The 22545-nt window shown below is 40.9% G+C and overlaps 1 protein-coding gene across 3 annotated transcripts in view; it reads right to left on the minus strand.

Moving 5' to 3' along the window:
• The window catches only part of CCDC80 (coiled-coil domain containing 80), a 36658-nt gene extending 14796 nt beyond the window's left edge, over positions 1-21862 (minus strand). The window contains exons 1-3 of one of the 3 annotated variants that reach the window (XM_001156251.7): positions 20236-21862; positions 17937-19825; positions 10027-10183 (exon numbers count right to left, since the gene is read on the minus strand). In XM_001156251.7, the coding sequence (XP_001156251.3) occupies positions 10027-10183; positions 17937-19814 (2035 nt within the window). In that variant the 5' untranslated portion in view covers positions 19815-19825; positions 20236-21862. The remainder of the gene's footprint in view (positions 1-10026; positions 10184-17936; positions 19826-20235) is intronic. The other 2 variants (XM_016941651.4, XM_054680891.2) reach the window with 2 other exon arrangements.
• Positions 21863-22545: the final 683 nt, after the last annotated feature.

Raw genomic sequence — 22545 nt, forward strand, 5'->3', positions numbered from 1 at the left:
GACTAGCACTGTACTACAATACTATATCACAGTAAAAACAACCACAATTTTGCAAATAAGATGTTATAATTTGAGTACCACAGACATTACTCTTCATTAATAAAAAGGGGATGATTACAATTTAACTGTTACTTTTATTTGATTAGGATTGCTGAAAGTGTATAAAGAAGGAGCTTTATTTCTCCAAAGCAAATCAAAATGAGAGGGGAAAGAATCAATCTGTTTTCCTTCCCAAAGTCATAACAGTGCTTCATGGAGGTGGTCCAAAGGAAAAGGAGCTGAGAGCCTAGATGAGAACCAAGCACTGTCTGCAACATAAAAAGTGATAGGCCTCATGCATATAAACTATTTTTCAAATGTACATTTTTGTTATTAGAAAAAATTTAAATTAATTTACAATTATTAGATTTATATTTTTAAATATATCTTGTTGAGTATTAAAAACAAGTTGCAAAACAGAATGCATAATATGACTTTATTCCTGGTTATAAGGAAATAAAAACAAAAGAAGATACATTCATTTGGAAATACACATAGGAAAAAGTCCACAGGAAAAGGTGAAGTGAAAACTTTTATTGTTTACTCTGCATACCTATGTTATTCAAATTTTAACAAGGAACATATTTTACTTTGTGAATAGTAATACTAATAATAAAGAAAATCATTCAAAAACTGCTTTTTAAAAAATGTTCTTAACTAATTTTCTGATTCTAAGACTTTACAAACCAGATTTTATCTTATATTTGGAAATTACAATTTTTAATTCCCAACATACATTCATTCTTGCTTTTGTTCATTCAACGAAATATTTATCACTAATGCCCAGAGTTTGTTCTGTGCTGAGTGCTAGATTCAGAAATCAATAACTTGGACAGAGTTCAAGCTCCTAATTAGAACCAGAATTAGACCACTAGCATCTACTTAATGAACAAAGTCACAAAATCACTGAATGGCTCAGATGGAAGGAAGTTGGAGATTGTAGTAGATTTTTAATATAACACCAATTCTTCCCCCCTCCCTATAGCTATACCCTTTGCCCAGTAACTACAGCTTCTTCCTATGGGAAATGGGTTGAGCCGTCCTGCCTCTTGACTCTGAGCGCATCTATATCACTTGCTTTGGCCAATGGGATATTAGCACAATGACACAAGCAGAAGCTAGAAATGGGCTTATACATTAGGGATTGTTCTTGCTTCTGCCATTGCCATGAGAATATGCCCACACCAGCTTGCTGGAGGATTAGTCAAGCCAAGTTACCCTGTTCTCATTCTAACCAAGGCTACCCAGGTTAGCTGACAGCCCACTGACCCCCAGCATGCGTGCAAGCCCAGCCAAGATCAGCAGAACCTCCTACCCAACCTATAGCTGACCGCAGATGCATGAGCAAACCTAACCAAGCCCAGCCCAGATCAGCTGAACCCTAGAAACTTGTCACTAAATGAATGCTTACTGTACGTGCCACTAAGGTTTGTGGTCTTTGTTACCTCACCTTATTATGGCAATAGACAACTGAATATAGACATTATCTGGCTCCACACCATCACATTATTAAGGTTGAAACTAAGGAAACTGTAGTGGACACTGTGGTGTGCTGTCCAGTTGCTACCTTCACAACTAAGGTTGCTGTCAATATAAGCAGCTAGATCTCTGACAATTGATCTACTTAGAAGGGAGCCACCTTTCCCCAAGCCACACCCCTACCATGGGACAGCTCACATTCAATGGTTGATGTAGTAAAAGAGGGGATAGATATAAAAGCTATCCCCTTTGTCTCAAAGTGGACAGTTTGGAAGGTCCAACTCTACTGCAGCTCAAATTTTCCCTGTCCAGTCTTGTATCTCTCACCCCTCATAAATATTGTTTCTGTGTTAACTGCCTGCAGGCAAAACTCAGAGTCTCAGACTCTGTCTCTCAGAAAACCCAATCTGTCACAGACACTGAGAGGAGGAGTGACTTGCTCAAGTTCACATTGCAGGTTAATGATAGAGTGAGGTTAGGACTCAGGTGACATTACCTCACTCCCACCCAGTGTTCTCTCTGCTATGCCAAAATGCCTCACACTCAAGGGTAGAAAGGACCCAGGACCAAGATTAAAGGCAAACTTTGCTTTACTAGTATATGGCAAGAAACCAATTTCAAAGCCGCTTTTCTTTCAACAAAAATATTTTCTGAAATATTTCAACCAAACATTAGAAATAAAACATTTTGCACTCCCAGATTATAGGAATATCTACATGTTTGTGCTGAGTAGGAGAATCTGCCAAAGCAAAACAATGAAAGTCCTAATCAACACTGCATCAGACTAGGGTGGTGGCAACTCTACAGCAGGACAGAGTCCACTCTAGGCCAGTATGTGTGAAGCTACATCCTGTCTCAGCTCCTGCTCCTGCCACCGGTCTTTCTTGAGCTCTGCGTTCTATCTAAATCAGGGCTCAGTGTTGAGGTTCTCTTTAGTCTGGAAAAGCAACATAGACTTGGCAGGTTCCTGTTAAATTTATCCAAACTCTGTTTAAGCTCACTAATGATTGTAAGGATTACAGGGCTTAGAAAGAAAAATTCTTTTTAAAAAAAAAATTATTATTATTATTTTTGAGATGGAGTCTTGCTCTGTCACCCAGGCAGGAGTGCAGTGGTGCAATCTTGGCTCACTGCAACCTCTGCCTCTGCGGTTCAAGTGATCCTTCCACCTCAGCCTCCTGAGTTGCTGAGATTACAGGCATGTACCACCATGCCCAGCTAATTTTTTTTTTTTTTTTTTTTTGTATTTTTAGTAGAGACGGGGTTTCACCATGTTGGCCAGGCTGGCCTCACACTCTTGACCTCAAGTGATTCACCCACCTTAGCCTTCCAAAGTGCTGGGATTACAGGCATGAGCTACCACACCCAGCCAGAAGAAAAAAATCTTTAGGAAACATTCTCTAAACTGTCTACATACTCCTGATCCATCTGAAATGCTTCATAGATTCAAGCCCATTTGCTGGGATTTGGACCTAAGATTATTGAGGTGAGGGATTCCCAGGGAAGGTGAACTCTGTTATGTGCTGATAAGGTCTGGCCCTAGTAGTAGGACATTTGCCTAGAGTGCTATTCTTTAAAAATTCCAACCCCAAACATCAGCAGTCAAATTCAGGTGGTACTAAATTTTTTCATGTATTTGTTCTTTCGTGACTAACCATAGACAGCAATGACACTGCAGAAAATTCAGCTTCAGTTATAACATATTAAACACCAAATGTGTGCTAGGCATTACGCTTAAAGCTTCCATCTGTAACTGCTTTCCTTGTGACATCCGTGGATTCTCCTCCTCCAACCCTCTCTTGCCTAAGTTCAGGCAATCCCACTAATGCCTGGACTACTTTAGCCTCTCGCATTCCTTTGAAAGTTCCCAATCTCTTCTAGCAGTTTGTAAAAGTACGATCCACTATCCACCTTCATCACAGTCACCAGGAGTGCTTGTTAAAATTACAATTCTTGGATCCAGATCAATTGACTCAGAATTACTGGTGGTGAAGCCCAGGAATCTGCATTTAAAAAATTTCCTGGGTAGTTGTTATGCACTCTAAAGACAAAGAGCTACTGTCCCAGAGGACAAAATCTAAATCCTTGTCATAGCATACAAGATCATTTATGGCATTATAAACTTATCTATTAACTCTTCCTCCACACGTTATGCTCCAGCCCCCTATTTTCGGTCTCTAGAAATGTGCCGTCTCTTCCTGGAATGCTGTCCACATGAGTACTTCTTATTGTCTCTGAAACCTGTCTTCACCTCACTTGTGCACTCAACATTTTGGCATTCTTCTGTAATAATGCTAATCACCTTGCACTGCAACCAGTTGTTTACATATCTGTCTTCCCACTAGATATGAGTAATTCAACAATAGAGACTGAGTTTTGGTCACCTTTTACATCCTTTCAGGCTGGCACAGTTCCTAGCATACAACCCCAGCATTCAGTAAAGATTTGGTAATCACTAGAACTCTCCCATAAGAAAGATATCATGTGAAAAAGACAGTAATAAGGTATAGATAAGGTGAGTGATTCTGGGACTGTGTAGAAAACCCACCATAAAACCTTCACACTTTCCTTTGATCTTGTGAACCCGCAACACAGTCTAATGTAATTTGAGAAAACACATTCATATATATTTTTTTCTATAATTGGTTTTGCATGCATTAGGTCTTTTAAATAAAACATATTTGTAAGGCATTTAAAATATGACTATTCTTTTCAAGAAGTCAGTAGGGGCCAAAACTCTCTTGGTTGTGCTTTGCATAAGCCAGGAGGTAGATGCCAGCAGAAGCTAAATTGCTTTTATTCTCAAGAACATTGCCAGGAGTGCTGAGCAGTCCATGGCAGGTTATTTCAGTTAGGATAACCATGGCCTCCAGCTTGGAACTTATTTCCTTTTGATTGGAAATGGATAAGTTTAAATTACTTTGCAATTGATCTGCTTACTCCTCTTTTACTCTATGAGTGGGTCATTTTCCTATCTACTACCCCACTGTGAGATGAGTGACCTGATTAAATTGACAGGTGGGACTACCCTGGCCATTCCTGATCACTTTTTCTCTAGAAAGAGCAACTTGTCTTATTAATAAAGAGTGTGTCGTGTCCAAGTGAATTGCTGTCCTACAGATCGACTCCATCAAATCTTAAAGTTATAAATATATTTGAAAAATATATTCAGAAATATTTAGTGACTTCACATGGTTTACATATAAAGTTTGAATTCTTTGTCTTGGTATTAGAAATCTAATTTCAGGTGCCAAACTACATTTCTAGCCCTCTCTTCACCTCTTATCCTCTACCTAGCCTTCTGCTCTAGATGAAATCTAATAGCAAATCAGAATCACCTGAGCAACATTTTAAAATACAGATTCCTGGACCTCATTCCTAAACAAATGAGTCATTATCTTGGAGTAGAAAGGGGAGGTGGGAGTCTGAATTTTTTCCAATTTATATAGAGTACCTATGCATTGAGATGAAAAAGATGACAACGCAATAGAAAAATGGGCAAAGAACACTAAAAAGGAAATATAAATGCTCTCTAAGCATGAAAATGTGTTCAATCATACTCACAACATGAGAAATGCAAATCAATACTACCCTATACTGATACCATTTTTCAAATATTACACTGGTCAAAAGCATCCAAAAGTTTGATCACACACATTAATTGGAGAGGTCTGGGGAAATAGACACATTTAAACATTGTTGTTGGAACTGCAACATGATTCAACTTGTATGGAGAGAAATCAGGAAGTATCCACTCAGACTACATTTTCTATTTAGTCTAACAATCCTGTTTCTTAGACTCTATTGGAAAGATGCACACACAATTTCACAATTTAATCGTAACCTTGTTCATATATAGCTCTATGTATGTGTGATATATGTATAAGAACAAAATATTGAAAATAGTCCAAGTGTCCATGGACAAAATGTTTAAACTATGAGAGAATCTCACAATTTTTTGATAAGAAATGGGGAAGATTGCTATATACTCATAAAGAAAGATCTCCTAGAAATATTTTAAGTGAAAAAAGCAAGGTGTGGAACAACATATATAATATGCTATATTTTGTATAAAAAGAAAAAATATATAGGTATTTATTTGTATTTGTCTAAAAAAGTACTAAATGAATAAATAAGGAATTAACAAAAATGATTACCTGTGGGTGCAGGGAGTAGCAGGGTAAAGGGGTCAGGAAGGATACAAGACTTGTCTGTGTACACCTTTTTATATAGCTTTGACTTTGAAAATTTTAAAAAAGTATTTCTTTGAAAAATTAAACAAAAACAAAAATACCTTGATCTAGTCATTACTCTATCAAAAGAAAAAAAAACCTACTCATTTTTCAAGGTCCCTCCATTAAATCAACCTACTTTTCAAAATTCTCTGATATTTTCAATACCTTATCTGATGACTACAATTGGAAGAGCCGATCCCTCCATTACATTCTTCAAACACTTGTTTTGTACATTTGACATATCAGGCACTTTTCCCCCTTGGAATGTCAGGGATTGGTCTTGACACTGATATGCTTGATGTTGGAGGCAGCAAGGGCAGTGGACTAAGAAGACTGAGTAGGTTAGGAGACAGGCTCTCTAGTCTCTAGGGCACAGAATGATTGATAAGTAAAGACTTATCAAAGCAGAGGGGGACACACAGCCACTGTGTGGAAGTCTGAGCACTCATCCTGCCTCTCCTCCCAGCTCAGTGTTGCAGGGTCTAGAGAAGGCAGCTGCCAGGCACTGTCACCACTGATGAAAGGAGAAGTTGGGGGCAAAGGGTCTATTTTTCAGGACTGCCCCAGAGGCAAAGCAGCATTTTTGAATTGTTGTGGATCCTGATGACTGTGAGGCTTCTCTAGAAAGAACAATTCTCTTCAACAGGATCAGACAGAAAGGGTATTTTAGACTGATTTGTATACTATCATTCTCATTTTGTTTATTTATTGATTTATTTATCTATTTATTTTGAGACAGAGTCTCACTTTGTCACCCAGGTTAGAGTGTACTGGCATAATCTTGGCTCACTGCAACCTTTGCCTCCCAGGTTCAAGAAATTATCCTGCCTCAACCTCCCAAATAGCTGGAATTACAGGCATCTGCTACCACGCCCAGCTAATTTTTGTATTTTTAGTAGAGATGGGATTTCACCATATTGGCCAGGCTGGTCCCGAACTCCTGGCCTCAAGTGATCAGCCCACATCGGCCTCCCAAAGTATTGGGATTACAAGAATGAGCCACTGCACCCGGTGTACCATTCTCATTTTAAAAATTGACTTATGAAGTCATTAGATACTAAGAAATCAACATTTTCTCTCTCCTTGTTGCCATATTCCACCTCCATGAACTTTGCTACCTCTCTTGATTACCCTCAAACTCTCCTTTCTTTGAAAGAAGCTATCAAAAACTTCCCTTGCCCTATTAAATGTCCTGTGTATTCTAGCTCTTAAAATTTGGTGATAAAATGCCAATGTTAAAATATTTTTCATCTCTAAATATTGCTAAGAAAGAAACATGCTTGCTGTGCATTTCCCCCCACTTCTTTTTTCATTCTGCAATGAAGTGCCTTTAGCCAGCAACTTTTTCCTATCTGACAAAATTTGTCTGTAATCCATTCACTAAACATACACACCCAACATTCCTATCCTAGACTGACATTTTAGATATCACTAACAAGAAAGAATGCCTTTATGTGTTAGGCCATTTTAAACCCCACATGCAATATACTCTGTGCTGACAAAACCAGATAGGCATTGGAATTTGCTCAAGCATAAATAACTTTATTTACATGAAAGCCTAAAATCTTAAGGTAAGTTTCTTGGCGTTTGTAGGTTCATCAGTGATGTCCAAATACTTTTAGCAAGATGGACCAGCTGGTGAGTACGGCCCACACTGTAGTTGGATGTGTGCCCCTGCTTTCAAGGCCCAGTAAAAGTCTGGAATAGTAGGCAGAGCTTGATTTATTTTTAAGGAAAAGTAAGGCCATCTGATAGATTTCCAGCTGAAAGTCAGTCAAGGCTGGAGTTTTTTGGTTCACTGAGCCCATGGCTCATGCCAATTCTTTTTTTCCCATGGCCGACTCCCAGTCTTGGCTGAAAGTGCTACAGCCTTTCCCATAAGGGTAACCTGGGACATGACACAGGGAAAGAGAGGCCTTCCAGGAATTAGATGAGAAACAAAATAAAAGATCTCCCACCCCAAAATCAGGTCCCGGCTACCATTCAGTGAGGAAAGTGCCCAAATCATAATACCTGATTTCCAATAAGGCAGAAAAAAAAAAAAAAGACCCACAGCCCCTCTACAGTTCATATTCAATCCAGATGTCTAGAAAACAGTAGGATTATGCTAAAAATTTGCCAAGGCAGTACCAGATGCTTATAATGGGACCATATAGAAGTTGAGGTGGAAGATGTAATGATTTTTCCAAGCTTCTCTGAAATAAGGAATGAGAACACTTTGTGAAAGTGTTGGTAGGTAACACATTTGACACTGGGAACACCTGGTTTGTGAGGGCTTTCATCACTAGCCAGCACCAGTCTTTGTGCTGGATTGAATACTTACTTCCTTTCTGGACATCTGGAGTGTAATTAAGCTCACTGCCCTCATGCTATTATTTGAAAAATCCAGGAAACAAATGGCTGAATCCTAGTTAGCCAATAAATATGTGGCTTTGTAGTATTAGTCTCTTGGGCTTCAGTTTTATCACCAAGAATAATAATGCAGCCTGATCTGGATGAGCTGTTGTGAGGGTTCGTGTGTCAACATTCTGTAATCAGCACAAAGCAATAACAAGTATTTTGCCATTATAGGTGCTCTAGTGACAAGTGTGACAGCTCATTGATCTCCAGATGACTACCAGATCAAATGGTGATGCAGAGGATGACCACATAATAGTGCCTATTACCTGACTGGCATTTCTGTATACTATCTTATTTAATCCTGTGAAATAGATATGATTATCTTCTAAACTAAGACTTAGGAGTAGCTTGCCCAAGGTCACACAACAAGTAAACTGTGACCCTGGATTTAAATCTGTCTGTCTCCAGAATTCATTTTGTGTCTTTTGTTTGTATGATCATTATTGTTGTTTTGGTTAAGAAAATTCCTTTTTTGCTTGTTCTCCCCCTAAATTATACACACAGTGCAGGATAAACGTCTAAAAATAAATCATCAATCCACAATAATTTATGATGGGACATTGGAAAAGATGCTATTTATTTTTCTTTTGTGGCCACCTCAGAGGAAGGTGGGCTATTTAAAGTAGAGAATGCATAACTGATACTTTACCCTGAATCAGCTCTAGAGATCTGCTGTACAATATTGTACCTATAGTTATCAATACTGTATTGTGCACTTAAAAATGTATTGAGGGAAGATTTCACGTTAAGTGTACTTACCACAATAAAAAAATATGATTTAGAAAGCTAGACCATATTCAAATCAAGTTGACATTATCGTGATATAATATAACTAGTATGTCTTCAATTACACCAAGATCGTATGTCAGAAAAATCTGTGTGATAATGTTATGTGTATTGAAGTTAAATGTTGACTAACAAATAATTAGTTATATATTACTAAATATATTTTATATTCTTTCAGGTGCCTTTAGATGAAATATATTTTATGGAAACTATGCAGAATATGCAAACAATGGAATATAAAGGATTACTCTAAGGGTTTTTTTTTTTGTAGTTAAACCATGAACAACAACAAAACAGTAGAAAGTGCATATAAGAAAAAAAGCTTTTTAAAAAATAAAGCCCTAGAGATGCAATAATTATCAAATAAACTGGGTGCGTCATATTTTGGGCTTCTGACTATGAGGCTTAACTAATCACAGTAAATCTTGCAACGTTCCCAGGAGAACTGCAATGAGTTAGATCTCAGCTGTCCAACACTGGGCTGTACGCCTCATGAGTCTCACATGCACCATTCATATGTAAAATTGCGAAAACTCTAAATTCAGCCAAATTCTTCTACTCTCCAAAAGGAGTTGGGTGCAGTTCAGTCCATATTTTCAGTGACTTTTCATTTATCTTAACAGCTTCTCTCAGTTCTGGTTAATTCCTTCCTCAGGCTTGCCAGAGTCAAGTACTTCCGAGAGTCTGGCAAGTCCCATCTGTGATGAGTCACCTGCAGCGGAGAGTCTGCAGGAAGATCAGATGGGGCTGCTCACAGGGAAGAAGACTCAGTACCCAGAAAAAGTGTCTGAATGCCTCTCTGATTCTCTCCCACACTGTATTACTTTTCCCATTTTCTTCCACCTTACTGACTTTCAGACAATAGAGTGTTTGCGTATTTTTCTTTTATACAGTGCTTAAAACTTAAACGAGAACCATCCTGGAATGGCTATTTAGATAAGCAGGCAAACTGACCTGTGTTATCACAACCAAAGAGCCCTCTGAACATCTGCATTTTCTTTTGGATCCCCCATGTACCTCTACCATAAAGTTTGTCCCACCTTAGATATGAGAAAAACAATAATATAATTAAAATGTTTAAGAGAACCTAGCTGAAAGTGGTCGATTTTCATGGTGCTGTTGTTGACAGGGCCGAAGATGGTGATCACAGAGATTTTCCTGGTGGCCATCTTGCAGAAACTTTCCAGATATTCATCACGTTGTTGCACATACATATTGTTCTCAGCCTTGGGAGTGGTGATCAGCTGGAGGTGGGTGAAGACAAACAAATACTCATTTATAGTGATAGTTTCACACTGGGGCAAAACCCAAAGAGATGATTTGGAAGAGAGGGCTGGTAGTGACTGCATCTAAGCTACAGATGTTCTGCTGAACAGTTAGCATAATTAGGACCAAAAAGGGCCATTTGAAAAGGCCTCTTTTTGTCTCCAAGATAGCTTGGAGTTTTCTACTCACTTCTATTATTTACCTCCGTTACTAGTCTCCATATGTCTCAGTTTTCTTATTTGTGAACTCTGCAAAGGAATACTTATTTTGCAAGGCTGCTGTGAACATTACATGAATACTTGGCATGCAATAATTGTTCAATAAATGTTATTTTCCTTCCCTAATTTTGATCTTCATTATTCGCACTGGCTGATTAGATATTGGTTAATTCAGTGGTTACTACTATTATTCACATTTCACAGGGTTAAGAGAGTTTCATAGCCAGGCCCTGGGCACTACGAAACATTCTGTGATTTAGAACTTTTATTAGAAAACCTTGCAGAAAGGTTTTATGATGACTTTTAGGCCTACGTTTTGTCACATAGAATATATTCACTGTCACATTCAGCCTGCACAGAGTTGGTGGTGTTTGTCTTTTGATATTGCAGTTTTCCAACAGGATGTTTTTTACTCTAAGTTTAGCCTTCTCTTTAGTTCAGACCTGATATTTTTCACCTAGCCCTCTGTCTTTCATCCTCATTCTATGACCCCTGTCTTCTGGGGAAAAAAAAAAGAGGAAAGACAAAGCAATCAAAAGAAATACTTTAGTCACCAGAAATCTGAGAAAATGTAATTTATTTTGGATACAGTAAGGATAACCCTACTTTTAAGAGGTCCTCTTGAATCTTTTCTCTGAGAACGTCTCACTATTTTTATCTAACCTAATACAAAAGCTTCTCTACTCTCTTGATTAATTTAGCTGCCCTTCCCTGAGCCTTCTCCAATTTTACCAATTTTACTCAATTCTTGAGCTGAAGCTAGAACTCTGTTCCACATCCCACAAGCTAGTGGGCATAGTGCTGCTTACCTTGGAGGTGGGAGGATGTGAAATTTTATTGTGATGATGACCAGGTCTTTGTTGAGATCCTTGATCCCAAATAGATCACCAGGCTGATGTCTGCAATGAACGCTGTCTATTTGCCCTTTGTTGCATCATCACTAAGCTCAGAAGCAAACCTCTATAAATCATTTTTCTGTAAACAACTTTTTGCATTTGACTAAATACAAATTTATCAGCCAATTTTCTTGCATTTGACTACATTCAAATGTATCAACCAATTTTCTATTTATCCACCTAAACTTATAAACTATTTCCGATATTTATGACTATTAGCTTGGCATTTTTCAGAGGGCAAATCACCAGGCTGTGTACCTCTTCCAAATATTTTATCAAAAATTGTTAATAAATCTGGTCTCAGCTTGATCCTGCTGTTTATTTTTCTCTGTCAGAGATGTCTGTATTGCTACCTGCAGGCTTTCCCTTCTAAGAATTCTCCCCACATGACAAAATACTCTCCCTCAAGGAAATTAAACGTGTTCAATAGCCTTTGAATGGAACGTTAACAAAGGTTTTCTGGGATGAAGTTTTTGTTTTGTTTTGTTTTTCAGATCATAATTAATTTTAAATAGACATGCTTTAGTTTATTTTTCATGTGTTTCTATGCCTGCTCATATGGACATTCTGGGTAGGAAATGTTTGTTTTAGGAACATAATTTTTCCAAGGGGAAAAACAAAATTTCTCCAAATTTATTCATTGATTCACATTAGCCTTAAAACAAGATTAAAGGCAGCTATAAAAGGATGTGGTGATGGTATTTTTAGTTGCTTGGTTTGTTTTTAATTAGCTTTATGGCATCCGAAAATATTTCTTCGGATCTTGATGGGAGCACAGATACCGAAGTTTTATTTTAAGTTGGTATATTTTAGGTCTTTTTTTCTGACTGTTTTGTGCTCAAAAACACACTATTCTGAAATAAATAAAATGAATGTTTAAGTAAAAACACAAAACAGTAAAAACAAAGGTAAGAGAAAGGGACTTACTGTTCATGGTTTTGGACTCCCTATTCTAAATTAAGGATAAGCCATATTTAGAATATATTTAGAGGAGTTTCTAGGGCAAAGCTGCTTAGATGTTAGATGACAGAAAATTACCTGTTTCTGTAACTTTAAATTCATACATAGATTCCATTTCATTCATACCATACTTTGCCATAGACCCTTACAATCTGTGGACAGATCACGGTATGACAGGATTTTAAGAGTCCTCAACCCTCCTCTAGTCTTCTCCCCCTTGTGTATATTAAGGATATCAGACAGTATGTAATCACACAGAACCTTATTCTCCCCTGTGTGGTAGGTTCTCCCACATAGCTCTATACACAGTGGCATGAGGCCATGGATACCCAGTGGGAATCTCATTTAAATAAATAAGTGCCTCTGATGTTTATTTTCACTGCAGACCCTTTGTCCAAGAATGCCTTTAACCACCAGTGGGGTGACATTCGTTTTGCAGGACTCATTCCCTGACTTCCGGCCCTCCACGTTCTGGCCCCGGGCTCTCTTTTGCTAATGTCCTCCTATACCTCCCTTACCTGACCTCTTTACCCCCTAGAACCAGACCCAGTCTAAATTAGGAAATGAAAGGAATCTTGGGCAGAGAGGCACAGAGAAAGAGTAATTGCAGTCAAAGTCAGGGGGCTGTCATTTCGGTCCTAGTTCAGCTCCTGGCTAGCTTGTAGCCTAAATAAATCCACTTAATCTTCTGAAGCTCAGCATTGTCATTGTCATAATGAAACAGCTTTCCTGCCAACCTCATCACATTGTGAGATCTGAGCAAAAGTAAATATATCTGTATATCTTTATAAGAACATAACATGAACTTATTACAGATTGATTTATTCTTAATAAATAAATATGTGTCCCCCAAGCACATACAGGTATGTCGCCTCTGAATAATTCACCCACAATCCTTCCTCTGTCTTTGCCCAAGTCACTCCTTCTACCTCAGAAACCTGCCCCCTCCCTTCTCTAAATCTGATTCTTTCTTTCAATGCATTATCCTCCTTAAAGTCTTTTCTAGCATGCAGGGATCACTTCCTCCTTTTAATTACTGTTCTTTTTGTCTGCCTCGCCCACTTGGAATTTAAGCATTTCCTTCATTTACTATATAACTGTCACGTCTCCCCAGGCAGAATGTAAGTTCCTCAGACTCTATTACTGTCCTGCAGATGGTGGGGGCATAAATGCTGGCCAACGCTCCTCAGGTTATATAGATCACCCCAGTCAGAGGAGAGGAGAGGGACTCAGGAACAAAGGGGTCCCCTGGTTGTTGTGAATGTCTAGATGCAGGCTACGACTTTACCAGTTGGTAAAAACATTCTCCCTTACATTTAATCTGCTCCTCAAGTTTGCAACAGAGAAAACAGAGAAGACTGACCATCTGAACCCATTTCAGGGACTCTTTCCCTATGTTTTGACATCTCCATCCCATTCACTTTCTAGTTGGGCAGTATTTCAGACAGTGTTTAAAATGAGAACCATTTCCAGTCCCCTCTTCCTAAAAAGAGCAGCTTAGAGCTCCTCAGTAAACACTATTTTCTGTCACTTGGCCTCTTTCCAGTTTGATGGCAATAAATCAGGGCATGTATCATGAATTTAAACCTGTGTTGTATTTCTTTTTCATGGCTTCTGTTCCAACTGGTGTGTTGGCTCAATGAGCCTCAGAGGATAAGGAAGCCTGTTTGCATAAGTAAAGAGAGCAAACAGCAATGGAAAAAAGCTAGAGGGAAGATACTTTAAGTCTCAGATTATTCAAAATACTGTGTTAGGCTCAAAACGCTAAATTTTTTTTTACAGGATTCTGAAAAATAACTTTCAAGCTAATAGTCAGCCTTAGTACAGCAGGAAACCTTAAATTCTTTCCTAAAATTAAACCAAATAAGTGGATGGTTGTCCCAATACACAGATGTCTGAAGTAAAGTTGGAAATATTAACCCACTTGAATTACAGGAGATTCAGTCACCAAAGAATTCTTAAACTTGCACTTGAATTCATTGAATTCAGCATTTGAGGTCCCTTGTTAATTGACAAGTGAATAGATCTCAGAGCGCAGAATGATGGCTTCTCAGCTGTACTCCCCATAGTACAATGTTTTGGTGATAAGCTTACCTATAGTCTCACTATCGTCAACCTCAAACTGACACCAAGCAGTTTGAAGAATTAGGTTAACTGGAATCCAATCTATTGTTTTTGACTGACTGTTTGGAAAGCCAGAGAATTGAGTGCAGAGGACTAGCTGTGTATTAAAGGCAGAAACTCCACATTTATGCTTAGCAATCCTTTACCACTTATCTGGGTGACTCAAGGTTGAAAATGAATTTTTAAATTTATTTGTATTCATAAGTATTAATTTTTTAAATTCATGTTTATTAACTGGCAAGATCATTCCTCAGTTTCCCCTTCACTTTATGGCATATCCCACAGGAAGTTCATACCCAAAAGAATTCAGAAAGGGAGATTGGCCTGAATTTGAGTTTTCAACTCAAACAGATCTGAATTCTAATTCCGACTTCACCACATATTAGCTATATATCTTGGGTAACTTCAGGTTCTGTTTTCTCATGTGTAGAAAGGGGTAAATAAATCATTCCTTGAGGGATTGTTTTGACAATTCAACCACACAGTCTCGGCAAAGTACCTTGCAGGATGTGCCCTTCTTCATCAACAGGTTTAGAGGCAGGAGGTTTGAAAGAGTGAACACTAATCTAAAAATAGGACACCTGGCTCCACCTGCAGCTCCTGTGAAGGCCTATAGGAAGCCATCAGCCTGTGACCCACATCATTGCTGTTAGCGTTTCTGTAATTGTTAAGTAGCAGTTATGTGATATGTCCACATCTAAAGAATGCTATAAATAAAGACAAAGCACTAAGGGTTTACAATAAATGGCAGTTAAGTACCAGGTTACTGAAAAGCTGAGAAGATGAGCTGAAAGTCCTGCAGAATTTCTTGGAATGTAAACCTGCTTTCAGTTTGAGTATACTGGGTTAAGTTAAGGCCAGTTGGAGGTAGTTGTTCTCAGCCATACTTAAACAGCTTGAGAGCACTAAGCCTTAACGAATAGTAATTGAATCACTGAGCTTCCTGAGTAACATTAGCCAAGTTTGATGGGAAAAGTGAGTGGAAAAGGCTAAACAGCACCAACAATGTTTTTCACCCATTGGTCTCCTCTCTGGTGAAAAATTCTTTTCTCTCCATCTTTTGCTTTGGTATCATGTCTATTTCATTTGGTCTTTTCTAATCCATTCTTACTTTAGATATCATTAGCTCTGCAGAAGACGCATTTCTGATACGATCATCAGTTGGGCGCACACAGGATCAAAAGTCTGAAAAGCCTTCTGTGAGTATTTTGTTTCTAATAACAAACCTGGTTCTCTCACTAGCCCAAAGAACCAACACTGCCAGGAGCAATTCCAGCTGGTTTCTGTTTTGCCTCACATGACATCAGCAGAAGCTGTCATTTGAGTTTCATTTGCTAGAAATTTATAAGCAGGGATACTGTTAAAAGCAGGATTGGCCCAGCTGGGCTTTCAGATCTCCCACTAAGGGAGTGGGGAGAAGGAGGGAGAAATGAAAAGTATGACTAATATCAGGGATACACTGTGAAAACCCCCTTTTTTGACTCACAAACTAGCGGCAATGGGAAATATTTGCCAGAAGGGTGCACAATTACAATCCTGACATTTTACCCATGATTTTGTTTTTAAAACCTGACCATGAGGAACATTTTGCCTGCCCTGTTGGCTAAATGAACAGAGTTGGGTGATGTACTTTAGTGGGCTGGACAAAGTTGTAGGTACTCAGGTGGAGAGCACTGGAGCAAACCACTAATTCTTTCCCATGCCCCAGAGAGAGCAGTTTGCCCCCACAGGCTCCCTAACAGACATTCAAGTATCAGGTAGAGTTTTACTCTGAAATCTGATTTCTTTTTTGTTCTAATGGGAACATTCCCATTTAAATATATGTACTCTGAGAATATCCAAGCAACCTGATAACCTAAGTTTATATAGACACATTAAGGCTCTGGTTAGATATTCCACCAATATACAGAAAATATATAACAAAACACACACAGGCATACACACAAATCCTTAGAATCAACCAGAGCTAGGTTTTACTCTAATACAGAGACCTACTATCAATGTAAACAGCTAAGAAAATTTGGGATATGTCCCACTCATGATAAACATCACAAAGAACTTTGCTCTGAGTAATATTTCAAATGCACATTTAAACTTTCTGAAACAACATATGATAAATGGGCACCAGAGTTCCTCTGCCCAGATTATTAACCGAAATTTAGGCTAGCTTGGAAAACCTAAAAGATCCTCTAAAAAATGCCTTGAGAAAAGAGTGTCTGTCTCTTTTGGTGGGGGAAATGCAGGGTGTGCAGTTACCTTGTGCCTTCAAGAGGATGGGTGCTGCCCTCAATGGCATGAGTTGATTCTCTCACCCAGGCATCTGAGAAAATCATTCCTGACTCACATTACCCAACATCAATTTATTGATCTTTTACTCAGAATTAATGGTAACAACATCCTTTTCCTCCTTGACAGCCTGGAGTAAAAAGCTAGTCTTAAGATCCAGGGGTGGAAATTTTGGAGGGGCAGTAAAAGAGGGAAAGAGAAGACAAGAAGAGGAGAAGGAGCCATTTGCACATCACTGATAAAAACTGCCCTTATATTTGGCTCACTCCTGCCCGAAGCCCTCATTTGGTGGTGGCAAGTGATGGCCAAAACAGAGAGTTGCTGAGATGAATCTGTGCCTTACTCAACACGAGTGGCACAAAGAACTGCAGACCGAGGGCAAGTAGGGACAGCTTGTCTCCTTTTTCACACACTGATGCACAGGCACATGCACATACACATTTTACAGAGCCCCCAGAGAAACTGACATCTAGATTTTAAATTCAGGTGTATCTCTAGAGTACCGGAAATTGAAGCAATTAACCCAGTTCCCCACATTCCACTCTTTGGCTCTTCCTAGTAGCTGGACAGAAATGGGAGAGGTAGGCTTTAAGGGGAGAAGATTTCTGCTAGCTCATTTTAAAAGGATCCGTGAGGGTCATACCAACAAGGACTCTTCTCTACTCTCAGTCATACCCACTCCCCACCCAGGCTGTCTTACTTTCCTCTTGGAGCACTCCAATGTTGATATAGACCTAATTAGTGAAAGACGGGACCTCTGCTATTGTCCCATAGACATGATTCTAGTTCCTAAGTCAGACAGACAGAAACCCTTTTACTAAGATGTAACTGAAGTCAATGCACTCCCTTTTAGGAATTTCATCTTTCTTTTCATCCTTTGGACTTGGTAAAAGAGAGCTTTGTCCAGAAATATCCCTTGGAAGAGAGTGGTAGAAATGGGGGAAGGGTCCCTACAGGTCTAGAAGAAGCTGACTACAGGTGCTCTCCTGGGCTCATGTGTAGGGTCCCCAGCCACTGACTTTGTACCACAGGGCCATGAGTTGTGTGAGCAGAACTTCATAGGGCACTAAACCAGAAGGAGCTACTGGCCTGCTGCCCTCTTTTGCCAGACTTCTGAGCTTCTTGACACAGTACAGGTTCAGCCACAGTCTGGCATCTAGCAATATGATTTTTACAAAACTAACAAGACAGACGTTAACATGCCCTGCCTCAGCCCATAAAAGAATGCCAAGGAGAAGGCTACTTACAAGGAGTCTTCGTTTGCCTTCAAAGGACCCCAGCAGGTCGGCCACTGACTTCTTGGGACTCTGCGTGAAGTGTTTGTTGGTGGGTTTCTGATAGCCATCCTGTTCTGTTTTACCTCCTTTTTTCTTCTTGCTCTTCTCTTTCTCTTGCTTGCTCTTTTTCTCAGACTTCTTCATTTGCTTTTCACTCTTAAGTAACTTGTCTGCGTTCTCATTCTTCATCTTTTTTTTCTTCTCTTTCTCGGGTTTCTCAAGCTTTTCATGCTTTTTAGACTCCTTTGCTTTTTTAAGGGGAACATTCCCCACCTGCAGCTCGTCCTCCAGCTGAGAGGCAGTAGGCCGGCTGAGGTCATACTTCTCCTCATACTCATTACTAAGAATTTTGTCCTGGGCCTTCTTTTTGGGAGGTTTCTCCTTTGCTGGCTTGGGAGGACCTGGCACCACATTTGGGTCTCGGTGGCCATGTTCCCGCCTGTCCATGCGGTTGTCCCGGAAACGGCCTGGGCCAGCAGCCCTTGTGCTGGGTTCTGAGATGGTGGTGGGAGGGGCATTTGTGAAGCTCTCCAAGCTGGTGGCCTTGCTGGGCTTCCTGGTTGTCTGTGGCCTCTCCCTGTGCTGATCCTTCCGGGATGGAGGGTAAAGATTCTCTGAAACTGAGGGTCTCCTGGCAGTGATCACCTCAGTGGTTGTAGGGGGCCTGTGGGAGGGTGAGGGGGTCCAGGGCCTCTGCGTGGTGGGAAAGGCAGTGGTGGTCATAGGTCTTGCAGCAACTGTTACCGCCCGGGACGTGGACCGAGTCACTGTTGTGGCTGGGGCAGGAGGAAGGGTGGTGGCTCTGGGGGTTGAGGGAGGTTGGGGCAAAGCTGGTGCAGTGGTGGCCAGTTTTCTCAGGACCTTCACCCGACTCTCTCTGGTTGGTGGGACTTGTGCTCTCCTTGGGTCCTCTTTCTTCTTCTCGCTGCCCAGGCTTGGCCTTCCTGCTCCCCCTCCACCGTCATTCCCCTCCGCCACCACCTGGCCCTCTACACCAGAGGCCTTACATTTCTGGACAAAGCCCTTCTGCCTGATCTTCTCGATCCTACGGATGGGGCCTTGGTCGATGACCTCGTACATGGCTTCCAGCCTAACGGGATATGGATAGCGCTCCTCCACCTGCAGCGTCTTCTTCAGCAGCACCATGCCAAACTTGCCCTTCTCCAGCTTCAGGAAGCTCATCAGCTTAGGGATGAGGCTAGGGTCCAGGGGCTGCTCCAGGATCTGGCCCTCGCTGGTGATCCTTCTCACCTTGCCTCCTTCCTCACCTGCCTGGTGGAAGAGCACAATCTGTTGGATGTGCCTCTCCGCCAGCTCACAGTACACATCGTCCTTCAGCAGGCTCATCATGAGGCGGTAGTAGCCTTCCGAGGCATGAGGGGCTGAGATGACCCATACTCTGTTCTTCCCTGCAAAGCTGGCAAGGATGTTGGGAGAGCTGGACCCCGAAGGGAAACGCAACATTCTTGACCGAGCTGAGGACCCCTCATCTCTGATCATCTCACGCGGAGAACCCCTGCCTGCTGGTCTTTGCTCAGGTCTCACGGCGGCCCCATTGATGTCCGAGCGGGCTGGCGGCTCTGTTGGGCGAGCTAGTCTCAACACGGGCACACTCCTCCTTCTCTGGAGAGGCTGAAGGTTTGGTTCCTCCAGAGTGGATCTCTCAATTCCGCGAGACCTCCCAGTGTGCCTCAGAAACCGAGCTGGCCTACTGCTGTCCGGAGAAACCAAAGGCACTTTCCGCCCTCCATGGCTGCCTCTAATAGTGGCATGGGGGTGGGGTTCTGATCCACACACTAGCCACATGGCCAACAGCATAGTGAAACGGGGTCCCATTCTCCATGTCATTGTGTAATCCACTTTGCGATGCACGGAGGTCATAAAACAAAGGGGAGGGGGAAAAAAGAAAGAAAATTATTTAACTGGAAACAGAGCTGGTCATTTTCTTTTTCTGTATCTCAGCCAAGGGGAGGGGAAAAGGTTGGTTAGAGAGAAGGAGGGAGGTCAGGAGATGGAAAATGGGATGAGATCCTGTTACTTTCAATCCCCTATAATTTGTTAGTGTTTAACAGAGACAGTTACATTAAGCAGGAAATCCAATTCAGTTTCCCAGTCAGCATGCTTGTACTGTTTCAACTAATGCTCTGGATGCTCCAAAGAAAATGCAAACTAGCATATTAATTATGACAACATTCACATTTCATTCCTTCAAAATAAGCAATAAAGAAACAAATAAACAGATCAAAGACAGAAAGGATTACACACTTACATGGTGGCTCATAGAGATGGAATGCAGAGGGTTGCAAAAGAAATCAGAAGTTTGGTTTCCAGGACAGTTTCCTAGATGAACTACTTTTCCTCCCAGCCCTCTCTCTCTTTACCGAGGGTGAGCAATACAAAAGGGGTGTGCTGCAGCTCCAGCTTTCAGAGTACCGCCACAGATCCACAGCCTGTCCTGATCTGAGAGCTGAGCCGATGCCTTTTCTTTCTGGCTGTGTCTTTTTACCTTCTGGACGTGTCTTTTTACCTTCTGGACAAGTAGGATGAGGTGAAAGGAGCTGTCCTTCTAAGTCTTTGTATCTCCATTTGTCTGCAGTTTCTCCTCGGTCTCGTGTGTCTGTGTGTGCCAGTCCCTTGTGCTGACACAGGACGTCCCTTAAAGTCCAGTCCTGGCGATTTCTGAATCTCACTCTTTCCCTCTTTAAAGTTCCAGGATCCTTCTTATCTCCCTTTCCCCCACAGTCTGGCTTAGTCTCTTTGTTTCCGGGCGTAAAAGCACTGGGATTAATATGTTTTCCAGGCTGAGGGAAAACACAGGAATGTGATGTCGAAAAGGGACTTTTTTTTTCTTTCACTATGCTTCTCTCCTCCCTTTATTTCTCCCTACCTTTTTCCTCCTCTTTTTCTTCTTCTTTTTCTTCTTTCTCTTGCCTGGATTCAGTCCCAGAAATGTTAGGACTACCTCAGTTTTGCTCCAAACCAAACTCAAACAACAGCAGCCACTGGAAATCAAGGACACTTCACTAAGAATTTAACAGATCAGCAGAACACCGCCTCCTTCCCATTTTAGCACGTTCAGAGTGGACTCAGTGAGGAGTGAGAGGGCTGTTCTTTGGGGTGGGGGAAAGTTTTTAAACTCCACACATCATCATAAATCACTTTAGAAGAGGATGACTGGTGCCTTAACCCCTTCCAAACCAAGTAATCGGGGTAACTTCTCTTCCAGTCTGTTCTTACACTGTACTTTGGAAGGAGAAAATTCTCCGATTTCTGCATCAGGCTACATGCTTTTCTTAGAGACAGATACTCATTTGGGTCAGGGTGCTTGGCTGTGCCGACACAGACAGTATATATGTATTTATAGTTCCATGTGTATATTCTTATATCTTTCTCCCTGCTTTGTGCTTTTAGTTTGAGGTTGGAAAAGCCCATGGAAAACATGACTAGGTTGTTTATATTTTATGCTAATTGGGGATCATATTACTGTGTTCTTGGTCCTAGTTTCTCCTCGGCATGGAAGGAAGCTGGTAAAAGGTTAGAAATGCAGGCAATGGCTGCAAGTCGAGATTGCAGTTGACTATTACATCAGGGAACAGGCATTATGATCTCTAGCTTCAAAGCTCTGGCTGCAGATGGTAGACTAAGGGCTCCCTTGGAGGTCCCGAGTGTGTGTGTTTGTGTGTGTGTGTGTAGTGCAATATTTTCCTCTGCAGAGACTTTAGATGTCTGAAGGGCTTTAGGCAATCCATAGAAGTAGACTTATCAGGTTCCGAAAGAGAGAGTGAGGCAGCTTTGGGATTCTACCTCCTGAGTCTGCCATAAGGATTCAGTGGAGAAGGAAGGGGTCTCAGGTTACGTGGATATTTCTTCCGGCCATGCTGGGCGAGCTGACTCTCCACGTCACTATTAACTGCCACCAACAGTGGCAAGCCAGGGTTCTCAGAAACCTCCTTGCCAGCTCAGTCATGCTAATAGCGTCCCTCACTGGATCAAACTTCATCCCTAGTTGTTATGCCTTGATCAGCCCCATCTTGCCCTGGTCACATTTGACTTTTTTCACATAAGCTACGAGCATGGAACTGAGAAAGTCCTGTATAGAGGTTAACTATAGAGTTGCCCGGCCACACTTTGAAGTCCCAGGGGTACCAAGAAGGATGGCCAGCCCTGCTGTGGCATTCTCTCAGACACTTGTAAGGATAATAACAAAAGTGGGCTTCAGGCAGAGACCCTCTGTCCACTGGAGTCATAGATTGCAGCCTTCGTGGTATTCACCTGTTGGGTTGATCAACCTAGCCTTGTGCTAAGTTGGAGGGTCCTAGATGTTACTTCCTTTCTCATAATTTTCTAATGCGTCCTACACTATCCTTACTGAGCTTTCTGCCTTCTGGCTTTTCATTTCCTCTTCTCTTCTCTCTGCTTATAACAACTACCATTTATTGAGCATTTACATGTGAAGCTTTGGGCTTAGTATTTTTGTGAATTCTTTTATTTAACCCTCACAGTATCCTTAGGAAGTAAATAGAATGATCCTCATTTTATAGATGAGCAAACTGAGGCTTGGTGAGTTTAAATAAATTGC

The sequence above is a fragment of the Pan troglodytes genome, chromosome 2 (genome assembly GCF_028858775.2).
Source record: "Pan troglodytes isolate AG18354 chromosome 2, NHGRI_mPanTro3-v2.0_pri, whole genome shotgun sequence".
Classification (NCBI taxonomy): domain Eukaryota; kingdom Metazoa; phylum Chordata; class Mammalia; order Primates; family Hominidae; genus Pan; species Pan troglodytes.